Source organism: Euleptes europaea, chromosome 2 (assembly GCF_029931775.1).
Source record: "Euleptes europaea isolate rEulEur1 chromosome 2, rEulEur1.hap1, whole genome shotgun sequence".
NCBI lineage: Eukaryota > Metazoa > Chordata > Lepidosauria > Squamata > Sphaerodactylidae > Euleptes > Euleptes europaea.
The window spans coordinates 58369078-58387663 of NC_079313.1; the positions used below are offsets into that span (position 1 = coordinate 58369078).

General features: G+C 39.1%; 1 protein-coding gene across 1 annotated transcript in view; it reads right to left on the reverse strand.

Annotated features, from left to right (window-relative positions):
• Positions 1-18586, reverse strand: part of MSH4 (mutS homolog 4) — a 46439-nt gene that overhangs the window by 24174 nt on the left and 3679 nt on the right. Inside the window, exons 3-8 of the mRNA XM_056845259.1 lie at positions 14763-14926; positions 13398-13508; positions 7441-7556; positions 3919-4092; positions 1531-1703; positions 897-964 (exon numbers count right to left, since the gene is read on the reverse strand). Of these exons, the coding sequence (XP_056701237.1) occupies positions 897-964; positions 1531-1703; positions 3919-4092; positions 7441-7556; positions 13398-13508; positions 14763-14926 (806 nt within the window). The remainder of the gene's footprint in view (positions 1-896; positions 965-1530; positions 1704-3918; positions 4093-7440; positions 7557-13397; positions 13509-14762; positions 14927-18586) is intronic.

Sequence of the window (18586 nt, forward strand, 5' to 3'; positions counted from 1 at the left end):
TGGCATATGGACCTTACCGGTGTGGTAATGTTTTGGATGCAAACTACATTCAGAATACGATTCGAACTGTGGGCTATAGTTTCCTACTGTGAACCTCTTGTTTTAGAGTCACAATAAAAAAATTGTATACAAAAGTGCTGAAGTTTGAATTGCAAAGTCTATTATATTTTATCCCACCCTTCCTCCAAGGAACGTATGGTGGCTTATATGTTGCTCCCTTCCTCCATTTTAACCTCATAATAATTCTGTAAAATAAATTAGGCCAAAAAGAGTGTGACTAGGCTCAGATCACCAGAGGGCTTCAGTGGGGGGTGGGAGATTTCAATCCAGATCTCCCCAGACCTAACCCAACACTGTAACCCAGGGGTCCATAATATGGTGCCCATGGGCATCATAGCACCCACGGACACAATTCCTGCCCCTCATCAAGAGATTGCAGAAAGTGGGTGAAGCCAGGTGGAGAACCTGCCCAGCAAGGCTTCTGGCTGGCCACTGTAGATCTCATTGGTTGTGCAAATTAAAATAGTGTTGTTTTGGTGGCAGCTACCACTGTAGTATGGGCTTTATTCTCTCTCACATTGTTCTTTCCCAGTGTATTTTTAAAAACTGCTCTTCTTGTCCCCTGCACTTGGGGTTTCCTTTGTGTGTGACTCTGCCTCCCATGACAGCCACTTTGTGGTTGCTCCCACCGCCTTGTGTCAGATTTCCAAAGGTGCCCATGGGTTCAAAAGTGTTGGGGACCCCTGCACTAACCTTTCTACAGCACTGTCTCTCATAAATACACATTCAGTGCTGTCAGTACTTTCCATGCACCAAAAACAGGATGAAATAGCACAAAAGAGGGAGTTAACTGACAGTTATTCATTATTTATCAGGTAAAAGTATTTATAACATACCGTATCCTGTTTTGGAATTTGAACTAAAACTGAAAGTAGTTGTTCAGTGTCCAGGAATCTTGAAATAACTAAAATCAAAAGGCAAGAAACTCATGCAGCTTGATCCACATTTCATTTAATTCAAAGTACTGTAATGTAATCTAATTGCTATTAGTAGGGGGAGAAACTACTCTAATCTACAACACACCCAACAGCGCTATCCTAAGCAGGGTTACACACTTCTATTGACTTCAGTACACTTAGAAGCATGTGCCTCTGCATAGGACTGAACTGCAAAAGAGGTTATAAATCAAAATATTAATACCATTTATTACAAAGATTTGACTGCATAAGTGCAATGTTTATATTATGGTGTCCAAATGAAATCAATAATACGAGTATATACTTGTAGATCAGTAAACCAATATTGGCAACATTCAGTAACTTTAACAGTGATGCAAGGAGGTTTTTTCTTCTTCTTTACCACTGAAAAATGTTACTGTAGGTAGGTTAATCACACACATGGCAGCTTATGAATGGAAAGTTAACTGTAAGGTATTTTATTATACTAACTAACTCACTTATATAAATTACACATGAATTCTTTAAAAACTCTAACATATTTAAAACCTTTTGCAAAGTAATATTTGATTACCTGACTGAAGACCAAAAAAGAGTTCCTCATCCCGGAGGAGCTCTTGGACAGAATCCAGTCTGGTGTTAATTGTATCAGCATCAATAAGAGGCTCTAGAATATTAGACCTAAGTCTTCGGCTTCCACCTGGTGTTTTAGTATAATTTAGAACGCCAAAAAGAGTGTGACCATTCCTTTGAAAACAGCACACATTTGAAAACAACCAAACACCTTACGAAATGAAGTTGATAAATGTCAGCTGAAACTAATACATTATTATTATTACAGCTGCTAATATATTCACAGGTGACAGTTGAAAGCTGCGGTCCCATTTCCTATGCCTTTGAAAAGCAGAATGTGGAGCAGCTTCAGTATAACCTTCCCCCATCAAGCTAGAAAGCATGCCAATCTATTTCACTGCTGTTGTGTGGGGCATGTTGTGACTCTCCCGGAAACAGTCAGCAACTTGCTCCTTCCCAGGTCCCTGACATATAGTTTCCTTTCAGCTGGACAAGAATAGCATTAAAAAGACCTATGTAGTATGTTTCCAGATAAGATACTGGAAAGCCTCGACCTGCAACGAGTGGCCTGCTATGTCACAGAGCGCCCAGCACAGCAGTACAAGCTGAGCTCAGAAGCAGGGGGAAAGAGGTTATGCTGAAGACTGGTTCCAAATCCTGTTTTCTGTACAAAGGAAGCAAAACAGCAGAATAAAAGAGCAGTAAGAACGTAGCCAATCATTACTCCACAAGTATATATAAGTTAAAAGTTACAGCATATAGAAATACATTTGTTAAAGATCCAAGCCATGCGTTTTGCCTATTATTGTGTGATATATTAAATGCATTAAATGCTTTGAGTAAATTATTTGATTTTTGCTGGTAAAAAAAACTATTTGAAGAAAGGAAGGAAAATTAAGGAGGAAGGGAAAAGGAGGAAACAATTTATGCTGATAATGCCAACATCACTATTGGTACTACAACAAATTAACAAATGAGACAAAACATGAAAATAATAATGTGTATAGTGTATAACCATTTCCTTCCAACCCATTTGTCAGATTAAAACTGTCTTCTGAAGCTGCTTTTCTCCTGAGAAGTGAAAGATGAACTGAATTTGTTCCTTTGCCAGTCTGACTACTCAGGAATTGATATTATGAATATTCTAAAACTAATGCCACTTATGCTTTCGAAAACAACCAGAAGGAAGACAAGGCTGAGACAGAAACAGGCTGCAAATTTAATACAAATACTAAACACTTTGGTAACCAAGGAAGCAGGGACCCAAGAGTTGAGAGCAGAATGGTGCAAGACACAGGGAGACACTGGTCACTACCTCTTAACTTAAGAGAAGACCAATTGGGGTCACAAAGCCCTCAAGTTTTCTCAAGGAACCATCCTGCCCACTGGTGAGTTGTGTCCCACCTGGGATATCTGCTTGATGTAAAGATGACTGTTGAAACAGAACTGACAGAACAAGAGCACATATTTATGTACTTCCTAACAATTGTTAGGAAAAAAACGGAACTCCGTTGCCAACAATAAATTCTCTCTGGCCCTATTACAAGAAGCCATGTGGCCTATTGTGAATCTTGTGCAGCAAAACCAACTAAGTACACAAAAAGCTTATAGGTAGATGTACTTTAACTATGGATATGCCAGTGGGGTTACCAATTAGCTAGGGGGGAAAGCACTGTCCCTTTAATGGCGCTAAATGCCATTTTAAAATAAATTTCTAATTTTTTTTTGCTAGATACACAGCTAAGAACTTGTGACAGTGGTCAGTGTGCTGAAAACTGGGAAGACTTATGTTCAAATCCTACTAAGCCACAAAGCCAAGTGACCTTGGGTTAGATGCCATCTCTCAAGATAAGGGGGGGGGGTAGAATCATGAATTCTTTGGGAAGAGGGTGGGATAAATATGTGGTTTAATAAATAACTGGGCATAGGACTGTAGCCTAAAAAAGAACACTTTGGGGAGGGGCAGTGGCTTAATGGTAGACCACAGAGAGCACATCAAGACAGTCCCAAGTTCTGTTAAGAGGATCCCAGATAAAAGTGGTAGGAAATGTGTTCTCTGCTTTGGCTGAGTCCAACCAGCTTTTCCACTAGTGAAAAAGGGAGGAAAGCATCCCATTTGACTACCAAAAAGTCTATGCTAGGGGTCATGGAACCTGCATGGATAAAAGCCATGTGGGATGGGGATGGTAGCAAGGAACAGAATTGAGATTGCCTGAAATTGAGATTGCCTGGCTTAATCCAACCTATTATATGCAAATGTTTATATGTGACTGTGTGTATGTAGATATATGTATAAAAATACATCCATGCACATTCATATTTAACACTATAACATATTAATATACATGTTAAATATCTCTGTCTCCACAGTTTGAACAAAATATCTTACCGAGGATCTCTGTTGTTAGTTATTAACTCAAGATTTAAGGCTGATATAGAATCAATCATTGCTGTTTGCTCACTTCCATGAAAACGAATCTTAAGTGACTTAGGAGCATAAACAGAATTTTGAATAAATTCAACATACTTCAGCACAGCTGCCACAGCTGCCAGGCAGTAATACCTTTGAGATAAGAAGACAAAATATTTAAAAATAAATATATTGTATTGTACCAGTGGAGCTCTTTGGGTGGCAGCAGTAAAAAGTTACTTGGTTTGGGGTTGGTAGAGGCCTCCAAAAGACTGTCCAGAACCGGATATTGGCATTGGAAAATCCATACTTTTGTGTTCCACTTAGCAAGATGGCAAGCCCCACTTGCTTTGAGATAACACTATCTAGGAAAAACAATAGGCTCAATGACCTGAGATGTAAATACATTTTTTTAAATTAAAGACAGGCAAAGTTTTAGAATTGCTTGCTTGTGCATAAACTAGAACTGAAAAAGTTGGCATCGAATTCTGCCATTTCTTCTATTTTAGCAGTAAAGAAACTCTTACTAAATCTTGCTACAGCTGCTTCCACTTGGAGGTTTTTCACTTCTTGCTTACAAACTGGAGCACTTTTCTTTGAACCTTCCACACAATGTTGTGCTAAAATTGTTCTGTTTCCAGAATTTCCCCGTCCTCAAAGTGCTCTTTTCCAAACTTACTTTACTCTGATCTTTTTGGAAATAATATTGCAGCATGCTAGCATACCATCTAGAAGGAATGGTGTGCATTTTCTTGTCCTGCAAAGGTTCTGGCTTGTAGCACCAGTTTCTTATAGGAGCGATGGAACTTCTGTACACTTTCCTCAATCAGCCCATGTGGTCACCATTTTCCTTGCATTTTTTCCCCATGCTGTACCACTGGAGGGCTTTAAAAAATCAGAACGTGCAGAAAACTACACATGCGAAAGCTCAGTTGCCAATGTGCATGGTTCTGCATTCGCAGCAGCAAAGAAAGCAACATGAAGAATCCTTGCCATGCAGAATCAGCCAAGGAGGGTTAAATTAAAAATAGTTTTTAACCTTAGAAGGAAAAGAATACTAAAGGGAGGTCATAAAGGAGATTTTTAAAATTATGAATGTTGTGGAGAGAGTGAAGACATTTTTTATCTCCCACTAACATATTGTAACAGGGACATCCAATAAAACTGACAGGCAGTAGGTTCCGCATAGACAAGAAATAGTTTTAAAATAATAAATATCTAACTTATAAAATTAATTACCACAAGAATTGGTGACAGCCACTATCTTAGATGGCTTTATAAAAACACAGATTCATGAATGATTGCCTTTTAAAATCAGCTCTTGGACATGATAACAAAACGTATCCTTCATGTTCAAGGTCCTCTGATTACAAAATGGGTGGGGAGGTGGACACACAAAGGGATGGCTATTTTTATCATGCTCTGTTTGTAAGCTTTCCAGAGGCATTTGGCTGGTTACAGTTGGAAACAGAATGCTGGGCAATTTGGACCTTAGTCTGATCCAACAGAACAATTCTTATATTCTTATTTATAGAGAAAGTGGGGAAAATTGCAAATGGTACACCATCTGACATATTTTCCATTTTTGCAGATAAAGTTGTTTTATGCCTGCCCAATCTAGAGAATGCCTTCAGTCTCCCTGTGGACATATCTGAATATTCAGGCACCATCTGTTACCTATGAGGACATAATAAAGGAAATTAATGGTGTTATGCTTAGAGGTAAGTCAGGTGGAAAATACAACATTGTCAGTGCCCAAGTAGTTAGCTGAACAGAGATTTTCTTTTAAAAATTCTGAAGTCTTCCATAAATGCAGTTTGTAGCTATACAGAAGGTCTGGCTTGATGTGGAAACTCCAGTTCAAATCCAAACTGCCATGAAGCTCACTGGTGGGCTTGGCCAATCCCCTATCACTCAACCCTAATTATGTCACAAAACTATGAGGCTCAAATTACAGAGCTTCTTGAAGAAGGGTGAAGTGAATACCCTAAAGGGAAGTGCCTAAACTATGTTCTGAGAATATGTGAATTATGCTGTCTGAAGTAAGCAAAGCTTCCTGGTGCAGTGTGAATACTTTCTAAACAGCAAAGATTTTGAACACTGTTTACCCATCTATGCACAGCAGTCATTAGCAGTAATCTATGCACAAGCAGCAGTCATTAGAGACCAACAGAACTTTGTCATTAAAGAGCCAGAAGGGTGTAGTGGTTAAAGTGTCAGACTAGGATGTGGGAAAGCCAAGTTCGAGTCCCCACTGTGCCATGGAAGCTTGCTGGGTGACCTTGGGTCAGTCACACAGTCTCAGCCTAACCTACCTCATAGGGTTGTCGTGATGATAAAGTAGAGGAAAGAAGAACAATGTAAGCTGCTTTTAGACCCCATTGGGATATAAATAAAGTAAATAAAGAAAATTTAAAGCAAGTACTGAATAGTACTGAGACGACAAGAGTCACTGGAAAAGACAGTCATGCTAGGAAAAGTTGAGGGCAGCAGGAAAAGAGGAAGACCCAACAAGAGATGGATTGACTCAATAAAGGAAGCCACAGCCTTCAATTTGCAAGATCTGAACAAGGCTGTCAAAGATAGGACATTTTGGAGGACTTTCATAGGGTTGCCATGAGTCGGAAGCGACTTGACGGCACTTAACACACACACACTGAATAGTGTTCCAAAAATTGTATGGCTTGGTAATAAATCTATATAAAGTGAAATTATTTAAGCTAAAATTGCTGAAATTGAATGGAATTTTGACATTCCAGTTGAATAACAATTTAGAATAACTGTATCAAAGGGCAGGTGAAGAGCTTTGTGTCTTCTTTACTTTTAACAGACACAAGTACTGCATGTACTCCCTCTGCTGGAAGAAAACACAAAACATATAAACCAAGAGCATAATAAAAAGCAATTATGTATGTTTTCAATCTGTTAGCCATTAGCCGTCTTTGTGGCACTGATTAGGGCAGAAACATGGGGTATAAACATTATAAGAAAGTAAGCAAATAAATAAATAAATTGGAGGTATCAAAAGCTGGACACAAAAGAACTACTCAGAATTAAGCATCCACATTTCAAGAAGCTCTATAAAGGCAAACTATATTGAAACAAATAGTTGTTTCAGTTACAACAATTTAACAGCAGGCTAACATGATAATAAATTCCTGGAAATGTATCTGATGTTTTAAATTAAACTTTCTTCCATGTAATGTTTAGAATCACATCTGTAATTCTTACCAACAATTATTCAGAAGATTCTACTGATGTAACCAGCCATATTTAACCGCAAACTGCTACGTTCAGATTAATATATCTTAGGTTTTAAATAAATCACTACATATTAATATATAGAATTCCCACAGCAACACAATTTACAATACTTAGAACACTGATTTCAAATAAAAGACTGAAAAGCTTTGTAAGTAGACTGTCAAGCTACTGCATGTGAAGCTACTAGCAATGAGGCAAAGGTCAATGAGAGACTGATGATTTCTATTACACACGCACTTAGACTGAATTTCCATGAGGACAGTACTGAATTCAGGAGTACACAGTTGTTCAATGTATTCCAAGCCTTTAGTTTCACTGAAGTATTTTCTTTGGACTGTAGTAAAAGTCACATTCTGGAAAACAAAAACAGATATAGAAAGTTTTTACAATGTGCAATATTTTTCCTTCCAATTGCCTTAAATAGTTCAAGAAATTAACAATGCAAGATCTTTCCATCCAACTGTTTAGCTTATAGTTTTATTCAAAAATAGTAAATTCAACTGTAAATTGGTAGTATTCAAAATACACAGATGCAGGCTAATAATTCACTTATTTTTTTTACTGTTATATTTCTTATAAGGTTGCACTATTGCTTCATAGTGCCTTCTCAACCAAAAGAACTAAATATACAGAGTTATATATGCAACAAGGTAAAAAAATTCTTGCTTAAAAAAACAATAAAAGACCAACAGAAATCAACAAGTAAACTTTGTAGTGTCTTTCTTTTCATAATATTTTCATAATATTTGCATTTGATGTTCAAAATTGTCCTTAATTCCAGTTGGGTAGAACAGGATTCCAGTAATTGTGCCTGTTTCAATATTCCTGGGTAGCTGAAGAAATATTGAAACAGGCACAATTACCGGAATCCTGTTCTACACAACTAGAATTAAGGACAATTTTGGACATCAAATGCAAATATTATGAAAAGAAAGACACTGCAAAGTTTAATTGTTGATTTCTGTTGGTCTTTATTGCTTTTTTAAGCAAGAAACTTTTGCCTTGTTGCATATATAACTCTGTATATTTAGTTCTTTTGGTTGAGAAGGCACTATGAAGCAATAGTGCAACCTTATAAGAAATATAACAGTAAAAAATGTAAGTGAATTATTAGCGTGCATCTGTATAGCTTATAGTTTTGGCAGAAGCTGTAAAAAAGGCAAATTCCATGCTGGCCATAATTAGACGAGGAATAGAGAATAAGACTGCTGATATCATACTGCCCTTGTACAAATCTATGGTGAGACCACACTTGGAATACTGTGTACAGTTCTGGTCAGTGCACCTAAAAAAGGATATTACAGAGCTTGAGAAGGTGCAGAAAAGAGCAACCAAAATGATTAGGGGACTAGAGCAACTGTCCTATAGGGAGCGGTTAAGACGCTTAGGGCTGTTTAGCTTGGAAAGAAGGCGGCTAAGGGGTGACATGATAGAGATCTATAAAATTATGCATGGTTTGGAGAGAGTGGACAGGGAGACGTTTTTCTCCCTCTCCCATAATACCAGAACGCAAGGTCATCTGTTGAAGCTGGAGGGCGACAGGTTCAAAACAGATAAAAGGAAGTATTTTTTCACACAACGCATAGTTAAATTGTGGAACTCCCTGCCCCAGGTTGTGACGATGGCTGCCAACGTGGAAGGCTTTAAGAGGGGAATAGACATATTCATGGAGGAAAGGGGTATTCATGGCTATTAGTTAAAATGGATACTAGTCATGCTGCATACCTATTCTCTCTAGTATCAGAGGAGCATGCCTATTATATTGGGTGCTGTGGAACATGGGCAGGATAATGCTGCTTCAGTCGTCTTGTTTGTGAGCTTCCTAGAGGCACCTTGTTGGCCACTGTGTGAACAGACTGCTGGACTTGATGGGCCTTTGTCTGATCCAGAAGGGACTTTCTTATGTTCTAATCCCTTTGTATTCCTCTAGAGTATGATTCAGAGGCATACATGTAACACAAGTAGCCCAAAGCTGTTTAAAAGCAGTCTGAAGGATAGCTACAACAGTTCCTATAGGAAAGCTGTGTTAGGTACATGTAGTTTTTCTGTTAACAGTTTCCACATAAAATCCCAACTGCTTTTAAAGGAAAGCCTTCATTAACTGTTTTCATAAAAATATTTTTCTAAACATATCATGGGAAACTGGGGTTGCCTGGTCACAACTCCCTGAAATTTGGGGGTGGAGTCTGGGGAAAACAAGCACCTCAGTGAGCTACAGTGCCATGTCTACCCTCCAAAGCACCTATCTTCTCCAGGAGAATTGATCTCTGTAGTCTGGAGATGAGCTGTAATTCCAGGAGATCCCTAGGTCCCACCTGGAGGCTGGTAGGCCTATTCAGTCAACTGTCTTCCTCTACTTCTTTGCACAATAGCTATTTATTTTATTGAAAAGCCTTGCCAAAACAACAGGTACACTTCACTAACCTTAGGGTTTACATTAAGCATGTCAGCAGCTGTCAAGAAAAAAAAACTTTATTAAGTAGTTCCCTGTGGCAACTGTGATGAACAAAGTGTTAATCTTTGAGAGAAACTCAGAGGGGAAAAAACTGGCAGGGAGTGGGCAGAGTTAAGGTGCTCACTATCTCTTTCCTGAAAAAAGGGGGGAGTCTGTTTTTGGTAGCCTGCGTGTTCAGTAGCTGTTTTTGACTCTGGGAACCTGAGGGTTCAGATTTGCCTAAACAGTTGTGAAACAACTCCTGGGGAGTGAAGGGTGGAGATTGGGAGCAAAGGGACCCTTTCTCAGGTCACTGAAAGGGAATAGGCCCTGGGAAGGAGATATTCCAGATAAGGGGTTTTGTTAAGGGATTACTGCCACAAAAGTAGGGTAGATCTATAGAGAGAACTGGAAGAGAGATTTGAGGAACAATCTCTTTGTTATCTGGGGGAGAGAGATTATAAAATATCCATACTTCCCTGTTAGCTAGGCAGCTGAGTCTGAAAAGGAACATCTATAGAAAATTCTGTGTACTGAATTTGGGAACTTAATTTAATAATTGTAATTCTGTACTAATTAAGCCATCTAAGATCTATGCCTTCTCTGTATTAAAACTTATAAACCAGCTCTGGTTCTATGCTTTCCCTACATACAGTTTTCCCTCCCAAGTCCATACCTTGTACAATGTTCAATAAATCTCTGTTACTTGGTTGTTAACTTGAAAAAGCCTCTGGTGTCTCATTTCTACTGAGGTAAAATAAGTAAAGGGGACTAAGGAGAAAAATTAAAACTCCAGTCGAACATTTTGGAATGCAGTCTCTTGCTCAGGATGCACAGATCGTGATAGCAGCAAAGAAATAGGACAGCAGTAAAATATAAGCAAATTAAGAAAAAAAATCAATTTTGTCAATTTCATCCTGAATACTAATTTCAGTTTTCCATTCAATGCAGTAGTAGAAAAGAGCAAGAGTCCAGTAGCACCTTAAAGACTAACAAAAATATTTTCTGGCAGGGTATGAGCTTTCGTGAGCCACAGCTCACTTCTTCAGATACCTGAAGAAGTGAGCTGTAGCTCACGAAAGCTCCTACCCTGGCAGAAAATATTTTTGTTAGTCTTTAAGGTGCTACCGGACTCTTGCTCTTTTCTACTACTGCAGACAGACTAACACGGCTACCCATTCAATGCAAACAGAGGTAAAAAGTACTTCAACATAATCACAGTACACCCTTCAATTTACATATACACACATATACACACCCGCACAAATGAGAGCATGAGGTAAAAAGTACCCCAACATAATCACAGTACACCCTTCAATTTACTTATATATACACACACAAACAAAAGGGAGCATGAAATACTACAGGACAATTGACACAAAAACAGAAGAGCCCTGCTAGATTAGTCCAGTGGTCCATCTAGTCCAGCATCCTATTTCACACACAACCGATTGCCCTGGATGACCAAGGTTAAGGTTGAAGAATATGCCAAGTATCGGGGTGAATCCTGCAGAAGATTTCTGCTAAAAAAAGGGGAAATTATTTTCAGCAGTTCCCGCTTCCCACTGTAGGCGTCTGACTCCCCCATGAGCAGCATTTTAGGAGATCGCTTTGCACAGCATTCTATTCCACTGATGGAAATACTTTGTGTCAGTGGAGATTTACCCTGGGACTCAAGCCTCTGAGTCAAAGAAGGTGGATAATAAAGTTTTATTTCTTTTTTTCCACTTCTCAGGGTCTATTTAACTCTACATTTCAGGCAAGAGTTTTAAAATTTTACTAATTTAATGGTCAGCATACAGACAGGTCCTGTTCAGATTTTAATGATTAGTAATTTGAGGTGTATCATCGTAACCATCATCTTCATGCTTCTATTTTTTTTTAGGATTTCTGACCTTCCAGCTACTTTTCAATCCTACAAAAGCTTCTGTGCTCCAATAGCATACTTCTATTTGCACACATGTTAAGTTAAACAGTCACAATCCCTTGGAAAAAAGTAGATCATGGAAACAAGAAATATGTGAGGTTTTTTTAAAGGATATACAGGGATAGTTAGAGATAAAGATGCTCAGCAATCATTTGTGTATGTGTGGACATATGATTGAGACAATTCCTGTTCCCCAACCCAATTTCCTTTTTAAAGAAACAGAAATCTTAGGGGCTTAAATAGGTCAATTACTTCAACTCCCTCTATTTTCCCCATTAACTGACTCAACTGCTTTCAACATTTTGAGAAAAACGAGCTTCCTCAATCCTCACATCAGGCTGCTGCTGTTGTTTTTTTGAGAGGGTCTACTTTTAAATTTACAAACAAGCATGATCAAACCCTAATCTTAGTTGTTTCCACTGTCTTCATGATACATATTTAACCATCACTTTAATCATCATACTTGCTATTAAGACGAATGATTTGTGGTGAAATTATTCTCTTGCTGCTGGTAAAATTAATAACATGAGTGAATAAATGCTTAGTTTATCCTCTGTTGATGCTCAGAGATTCCTCTGATTAGTACAAGGATATAAAACAGGTTTGATTTTAACAGTTAAGCCTGCTATAGGCCAAAACAACTGTAAACAAATAGTCGGGCAGCCTATTCTTAAGGGGGGAGGAAGAAACATGGTGGCTGGGAGCAGTGCAGCCATGCTGCCTCCACAGAGGCTTCCCGGTTGGAATAAAGGTGAATAACTCCATTTAAAAATAACAAATAAAAAATAGCCCCAATGCCTTTAGCGCGGCTACACCAGTAAAATAGCTGGCATAGCAACGCCGCAGTGTGAGGGGGTGATCCCAGGGCGAAAGAGGTTAGGAAGCTGCCTAAAGGCAGCTCCACTCCCAGGAACGCCTCCCAGGATTCTGACATGGGGAGATATACTTGGGACACGCCGGTGGGAGGCTGCGCTGGTGTCCAAGAGCTGCGCTGCCACCACGGTCTGCAGGGGGCATGCCCCCCTTCAGGATTTCACGCTAAAAGACAAAAAGGTCTTTGTAAGAGAATGCGGGGTTTGACATAAACAATGAAACTCAAGATACTGAAATTTTCTAGATAGTACAGGAGTGATGTTGGGAGAGGGAGATATACGTCAGGAGAGGGATTTAGTAGATAGTACAGGAGTGATGTTGGGAGAGGGAGATATATATATCTCCTGTGCACAGAGGGAGTGCACAGAGGGAGTGAAAAAGAGAGAGTTCAGACAAAATTCTCCCTTACAGTGCTCTTCACAAAAATCCCAGCAAGCAGGCATTCAGGGATCTTAGAAAATTGACCAGGAGTCCAGAAGGAGACCCTGTATCAACTTCTGCCCAATTGTACCAAATAAATAACACTGCTGGGCTCTGTATGTTTGCTTCTGGATTAAGTCCACAGTCCTTATCCAATGACTGGTCTGCTAAGAAAACTAAGTCAGCTTCCTAATTTCAGCCAATGTATAATTCAAGCAACACTTTTGGCTCAGTAGCACCTGTTCCAAATGTTGCTGACAACTTAGAAAAGTCATCATGTTGGCAAAGATCTATAAGGGCAGAAAAATACACCCACTATCTTGGTAGGCACCATGTAGGATACAACCAAACATAATTTAACAACATACAAGTGACAATAGTACTCAAAAAACTAAGTTCTTTATATCATTCAATTTTTATTTCTGTTCACAGAGAGTGAATCTTCTTTAAGAAATCTGGATAGAACTCCAAAACAAACACGCAATCAATTGCACTTCTCAAATTATAAGTGGAAATTAAATAAGTGATCAGTAAGAGTACCTTGAAATTTTCAGTTATCAAGCTGAACAATTTTGTTGCATTTCCTGCATCACACGCAGTGTTTGACATTATTATTTCTAAGGGTGTTAAAATTCTGAGTTTTGTGATAACCTAGAAAACATTAAAAGAGATTCAATTAAAATACGTATTTCAACAGTTTTTAAAGTACATCAAGTTGCTACCATTACATTTACATTGTGCCATCAATGTACATGGTGCCTTACAGAGGCTTCCTGCCACAATAATCTAAAAATTAAGAGAGGTAGGGAGGCTACAGAGGTACAGGAGGAAGACAGATGGGTAAAAATGGAAAAATATTTGGTTTGTTTGGTTATACTTACAGCCCATTCCTGATAGAAGCAGCGGCTGGGGATAGCGTGGCCGAGGTGCTGCCGCAGCACCTCTAATGAGGTTTTGCGGCTGCTGCAAGGCTAAAAAAGGGAACTAAAAAAATAAAAATTTGAAAAAGGGGGGAAAGCCCCACTGAAAGCAGTGATGCTGCGCCAACAAAAGGTTGTGTAGCACCACTGTTGCTTCAGGGGGCGTTCCCGGGCCAAAAGGGGTTTGGAGGTTGCCTAAAGACAGCTCCACCCCCCTGGAACGCCCAGGAAACGCCTCCCAGGACGTCAGTGCAGGGACTTGAGCTGGGAGGATGCCAGCAGGAAGTTGTGCTGGCATCCAAGGGCCACAGTGCTGCCGCAGACCAGGGGAGCCAGTGCAAGTGGCACAAACTGACGTCTGTGCCAGTTTGCATGGCACAAGTGGCACGGAAGCTGGAGTAGGGGTCATGCCGCATCCTAAGGCGATTCGGCTCCCAGCCTCATGAATGGGCTGTTAGTCAAGTTTAGTTTCAATAAGGGATTGTGCCAAAAGCTTCATGAACAAGATGGAATTTGAAGGAAGACAGAGGCTGCACCAAGAAAATCAGTTAGGCAGTTCCAGGAAGCAAGGTACCCCCAATATATCTCAATATGTATATGCAAATATTCCAAAATATGAAATAATCCGAAATCCAAAACACTTCTGGTCCCAAGCATTTTGGATAAGGGATACTCAACTTGTATTTATCACATTTATATTCGGTCTTTTCATTTTTAAAAGATGCTCAAGGTAGCTACACTTTAACACAGAGAATCCAGTAAAAACACCCATTGTGAAAACTACTGAAAACCAAATGACACTAGCATAGGAAGTTAAATTTAAAACTGCCTTCACAAATATTTAACTCTTCAACTGTATATGTTTTTCTTACTATGAAGCCTGTATGCACTGCCTAAAAATAAAGGGTAAAATTGTGTGAAGAGAGTTCCTACTGACTTCAGTACAAGCAGAGTTAAAAGAGTGAAAAGATACATTCAGATTTACCTTGGCATATGTTGTATTGTCTGCAAACTGAGACAGCACCACCTCAGGATTTTTTAAGTCAATACTTGCCATTCCCACTTCACCTCTGGCAAGGCCTCTCCCTTCTATTACAGCTACAATAACAGATGCAGCATTATGAACTGACACCGATGATGATGATGTAACTGTAAAATAGTCAGATACAAATAAGAATTCTAATTTAATCCATGAAATTCCACCATATAATGGGGTTTGCTTACAAACAATATTTTTGTCTGAACTTGATATTTAAAGTATGGGATTATCCCAGTCACACCACAACTGCGAAATTCAAAATAATTTATCTGGGGCGAATCATAGAGTTAGAAGGGACTACCAGGTTCATCTAGTCCAACCCCCTGCACAATGCAGGAAATTCACAGAAATCAAGTTGCTTTATTAAGGAAATGAGTGCATGAACACATGAAGTCACATTATAATGAGTCGTATTACTGGTCTATCAAGGTCTGTATTGCCTCCTTCGACTGGCAGTGGTTCTCCAAGGTCTCAGGTAGATTTGTGGCTTGAACATCAATTGATCCTTTTAACAGGGTATGTTGTGGACTGAACTTGTGATCTTCTGTATGTGATGCACTACCACTAAACCATGACCCACCGTCTATGGAGATGGATATTTAACATTTAAAATGCTTGCATATCATATATACGTAAAATATAAGAACTTAAGAAAGGCCATACTGGATTAGACCAAGGTCCATAAAGTCCAGCAGTCTGTTCACACAGTAGCCAACCAGGTGCCTCTAGGAAGCCCACAAATAAGACAACCGCAGCAGCATTATTCCAAAGCACCTAATATAATAGGCATGCTGCTCTGATCCTGGAGAGAATAGGTATGAATCATGACTAGTATCCATTTTTAGTAGTAGTCATGAATAACCCTCTCCTCCATGAACATGCCCACTCCCCTCTTAAAGCCTTCTAAGTTGGCAGCCATCACCACATCCTGGGGCAGGAAGTTCCACAATTTAACTATGCAATTTATCAAATAAATTGTGACTGGAATGAAGAGTTGCCAAACATTAATAAACAGCATTTTAAGTTATAATGTTTAAACTATTGTTTTCACACTTATAGCCCATTTCTCAGGAATGGGCTGAAAGTTCTTTGGAGGTGGTGTGGCCCTGCCGCCAGCATAAGTGCTCTCTTATTCTCTGACCACAATAGTCAGGTCAGTTCATAGAGAGTAGGTGGTCCTTCAGGTATGTTGGTCCCAAACTGATACACTGATAGTTGCAGATCTTTCCCACTTTCCTATCCTCCCAGCAGTCCTCTCCAACCCCAGGAAGCAGGGTGCCCCCCCAAAGCCATGAAAGTCCATAGGTTGAAGTGGTGTGGAGGAAGGAAATGAACAGTGCAATTTTAAACACAGTTACACCTTCTAAGCCCATTAATTCCAACTCGACTTGTATTGGAAACTGCCCGTCCTGCTTCTGTGGAGCTCTGCAAATAGAAGTGAAAGAAGGGGGTGATTTTGTCCATGTGCCTGCACTGTGAGCTGTCCAGGGATTGTTGATCCATACTTGCACGAGCCTTGTTGAACTGGGCTATTAAGAGTTCATTCTAGTCCAGTGTACAAAATTAATCTGTACACATAATTACTTGTTTTTATTGAATGTCAACATAAAAGCATAAGAGCCATAAAATGTGGAAATAATTTCAAGGGAATATATTTGAGCATGAAATTTTAAAAAATTATATCCTGAATAATAAACATGTCATTAAGCAATCTTCCTATACCCTTTTCAAAAACTATGTATTGGAGGGAACCCTATACATCCATTCTCAGGAAATGTTTATATACTCCAAAGACAAATACATTCAAAACTAAGTACTTGTTTTCCTACAGTTATTGATTTATTATTACATTTAGTTATTACCTTTCACTAAAACTTAACCTACACTATAACAATACCATCTTTTCTAACTGTAAAATGTCTAAGGAATTCGAATATGGTTTATTTTACACTGCCCTCTACTGTTCATTTCAGTAATTTTACCTAAGGCAAAAGAAAAAAGCATTTTGTTGCATCTTAAAGACTAACAGATTTATTGCACCATAAGCTTCTGTGGACTGCAGCCTATTTCATTAGATATATGAAGGTTCTTGGTTAGCAGATATATAAACTGATACAGATTAAAACAATGGAATTAAAAATCAACAAAATGAAAGACATACTGATGGTGACTACTATTCCCACCAGCAGAAATATATAACCCAATCTTGCTAGACTTGCTAAATAATTTAATACAGGCACTGTGAGAGAAACCAATAATTGCAGTAGAGCTTTAACAGGATAGTGTCAAGCTTGCTGATGAATCAGAATGAAACACTACATAACATTTTAATAGTTTTGGACTAATACTTAAGCCTCCTCTACAAAGATGGAGCCATTCCTTTGTAACTAATGGTTAAAAGCCAGGTAATATATCACAGATTTATTACTTTTCTGAGAGAAAGGGCTTCTCAAGAAAACTCAGGAAACACAACATGGAATTAAAGATACCCTTTTACTTTATGGACGATAAACAAAAAGAGACGGGCAACCCATTCCTGACCTCTCAGCAGCCGGGGACAGTGTGACTGAGGCGCTGCCGCAGCGCCTCCAAAGCCATTTCTCAGCCACCGAAAGGCTTTAAAAAGGCTTTTAAAAAATTTAAATGGGGCATTTTGCCCCATTGAGAACAGCAAAAAAGCAGGTGCAGCAATGCTGTTCTTTCTGCCGGCATGCCGGACCAAAAGGGGACAAGAAGATACCTACTGGCAAATCCACCCCCTGGGATGCCGGCGCAGGCCTTTGTACTGGTGGGACACCGGTGGAAGGCCCAGCCAGTGTTGCTGGGTGGCGCTGCTGCAGCAGCGCCAAAAGACCAGCATCTGGGTCCCCCTGCCGGTGGCCGTCCCACTTATGATGGCGCAGCCCCTTTTTGGCCTCCAAAGGACTTTCATTTTTTGAGGTAAGGAGTGGGCTGTCAGTCCAGCATCATCACCATTAATGTTTCCAATTGAAGCATACTATGACAATGCAGAAAGGAAACTTAACGACTATATAACATATCAGGATATGATCAATACACAGGAAGAAATTAAAACATGGCAAACAATTAAAGAGAAGAACAGAAATGTAAAATGGCTTACATACTGCCAACTGGTCTGAAGACTAAGAAAAGACTGCTTAACTATGGGCAAAATGAGAGAAATGACGGAATCTGAACGTTTGATTATGAAAAGCAAAGATCATCTCTTGGGCAAGATATATAAACTGTTACTCAAATACGACACAGTCTGAACAAATTAAACCATGCATGGTGAAATTAATGCAGAATTTTGGAGAAGAGATCACAATGTAACAGTGGGAGCAGTTATGGACCAAAGTGATTAAACTTACTGCAAGTCAAACACTGAGAGAGAATTGGTACAAAATTTTTTTCCACTGGTATATTATACCAAAAAATACCCAGAAAATGAACAAGAATGCAAGTGGATATTGCTGGAAATGTAAGGAGACAGGTGTAACTTTTTTCATGCATGGTGGTCATGCAAGAAGGTAAAAAAAAATTTGGAGTGAAATGCAAAAATCTTAAGTTAAATTTGCAATGGACTCCAAAACCATGTTGTTAGGAATTTCACCATCAGTTATTGTAAAACCTATGGAAGAACTGTTCATATACATGACATCTGCAAGAGTGAGGAGTGCCACAAAATGGAAGTCAGAAGAGGGTGAAGACTTTTTTGTTTTGTTGGACATATCCCCAATAACTCCTCCATGTTTTATGTGCTTATATAT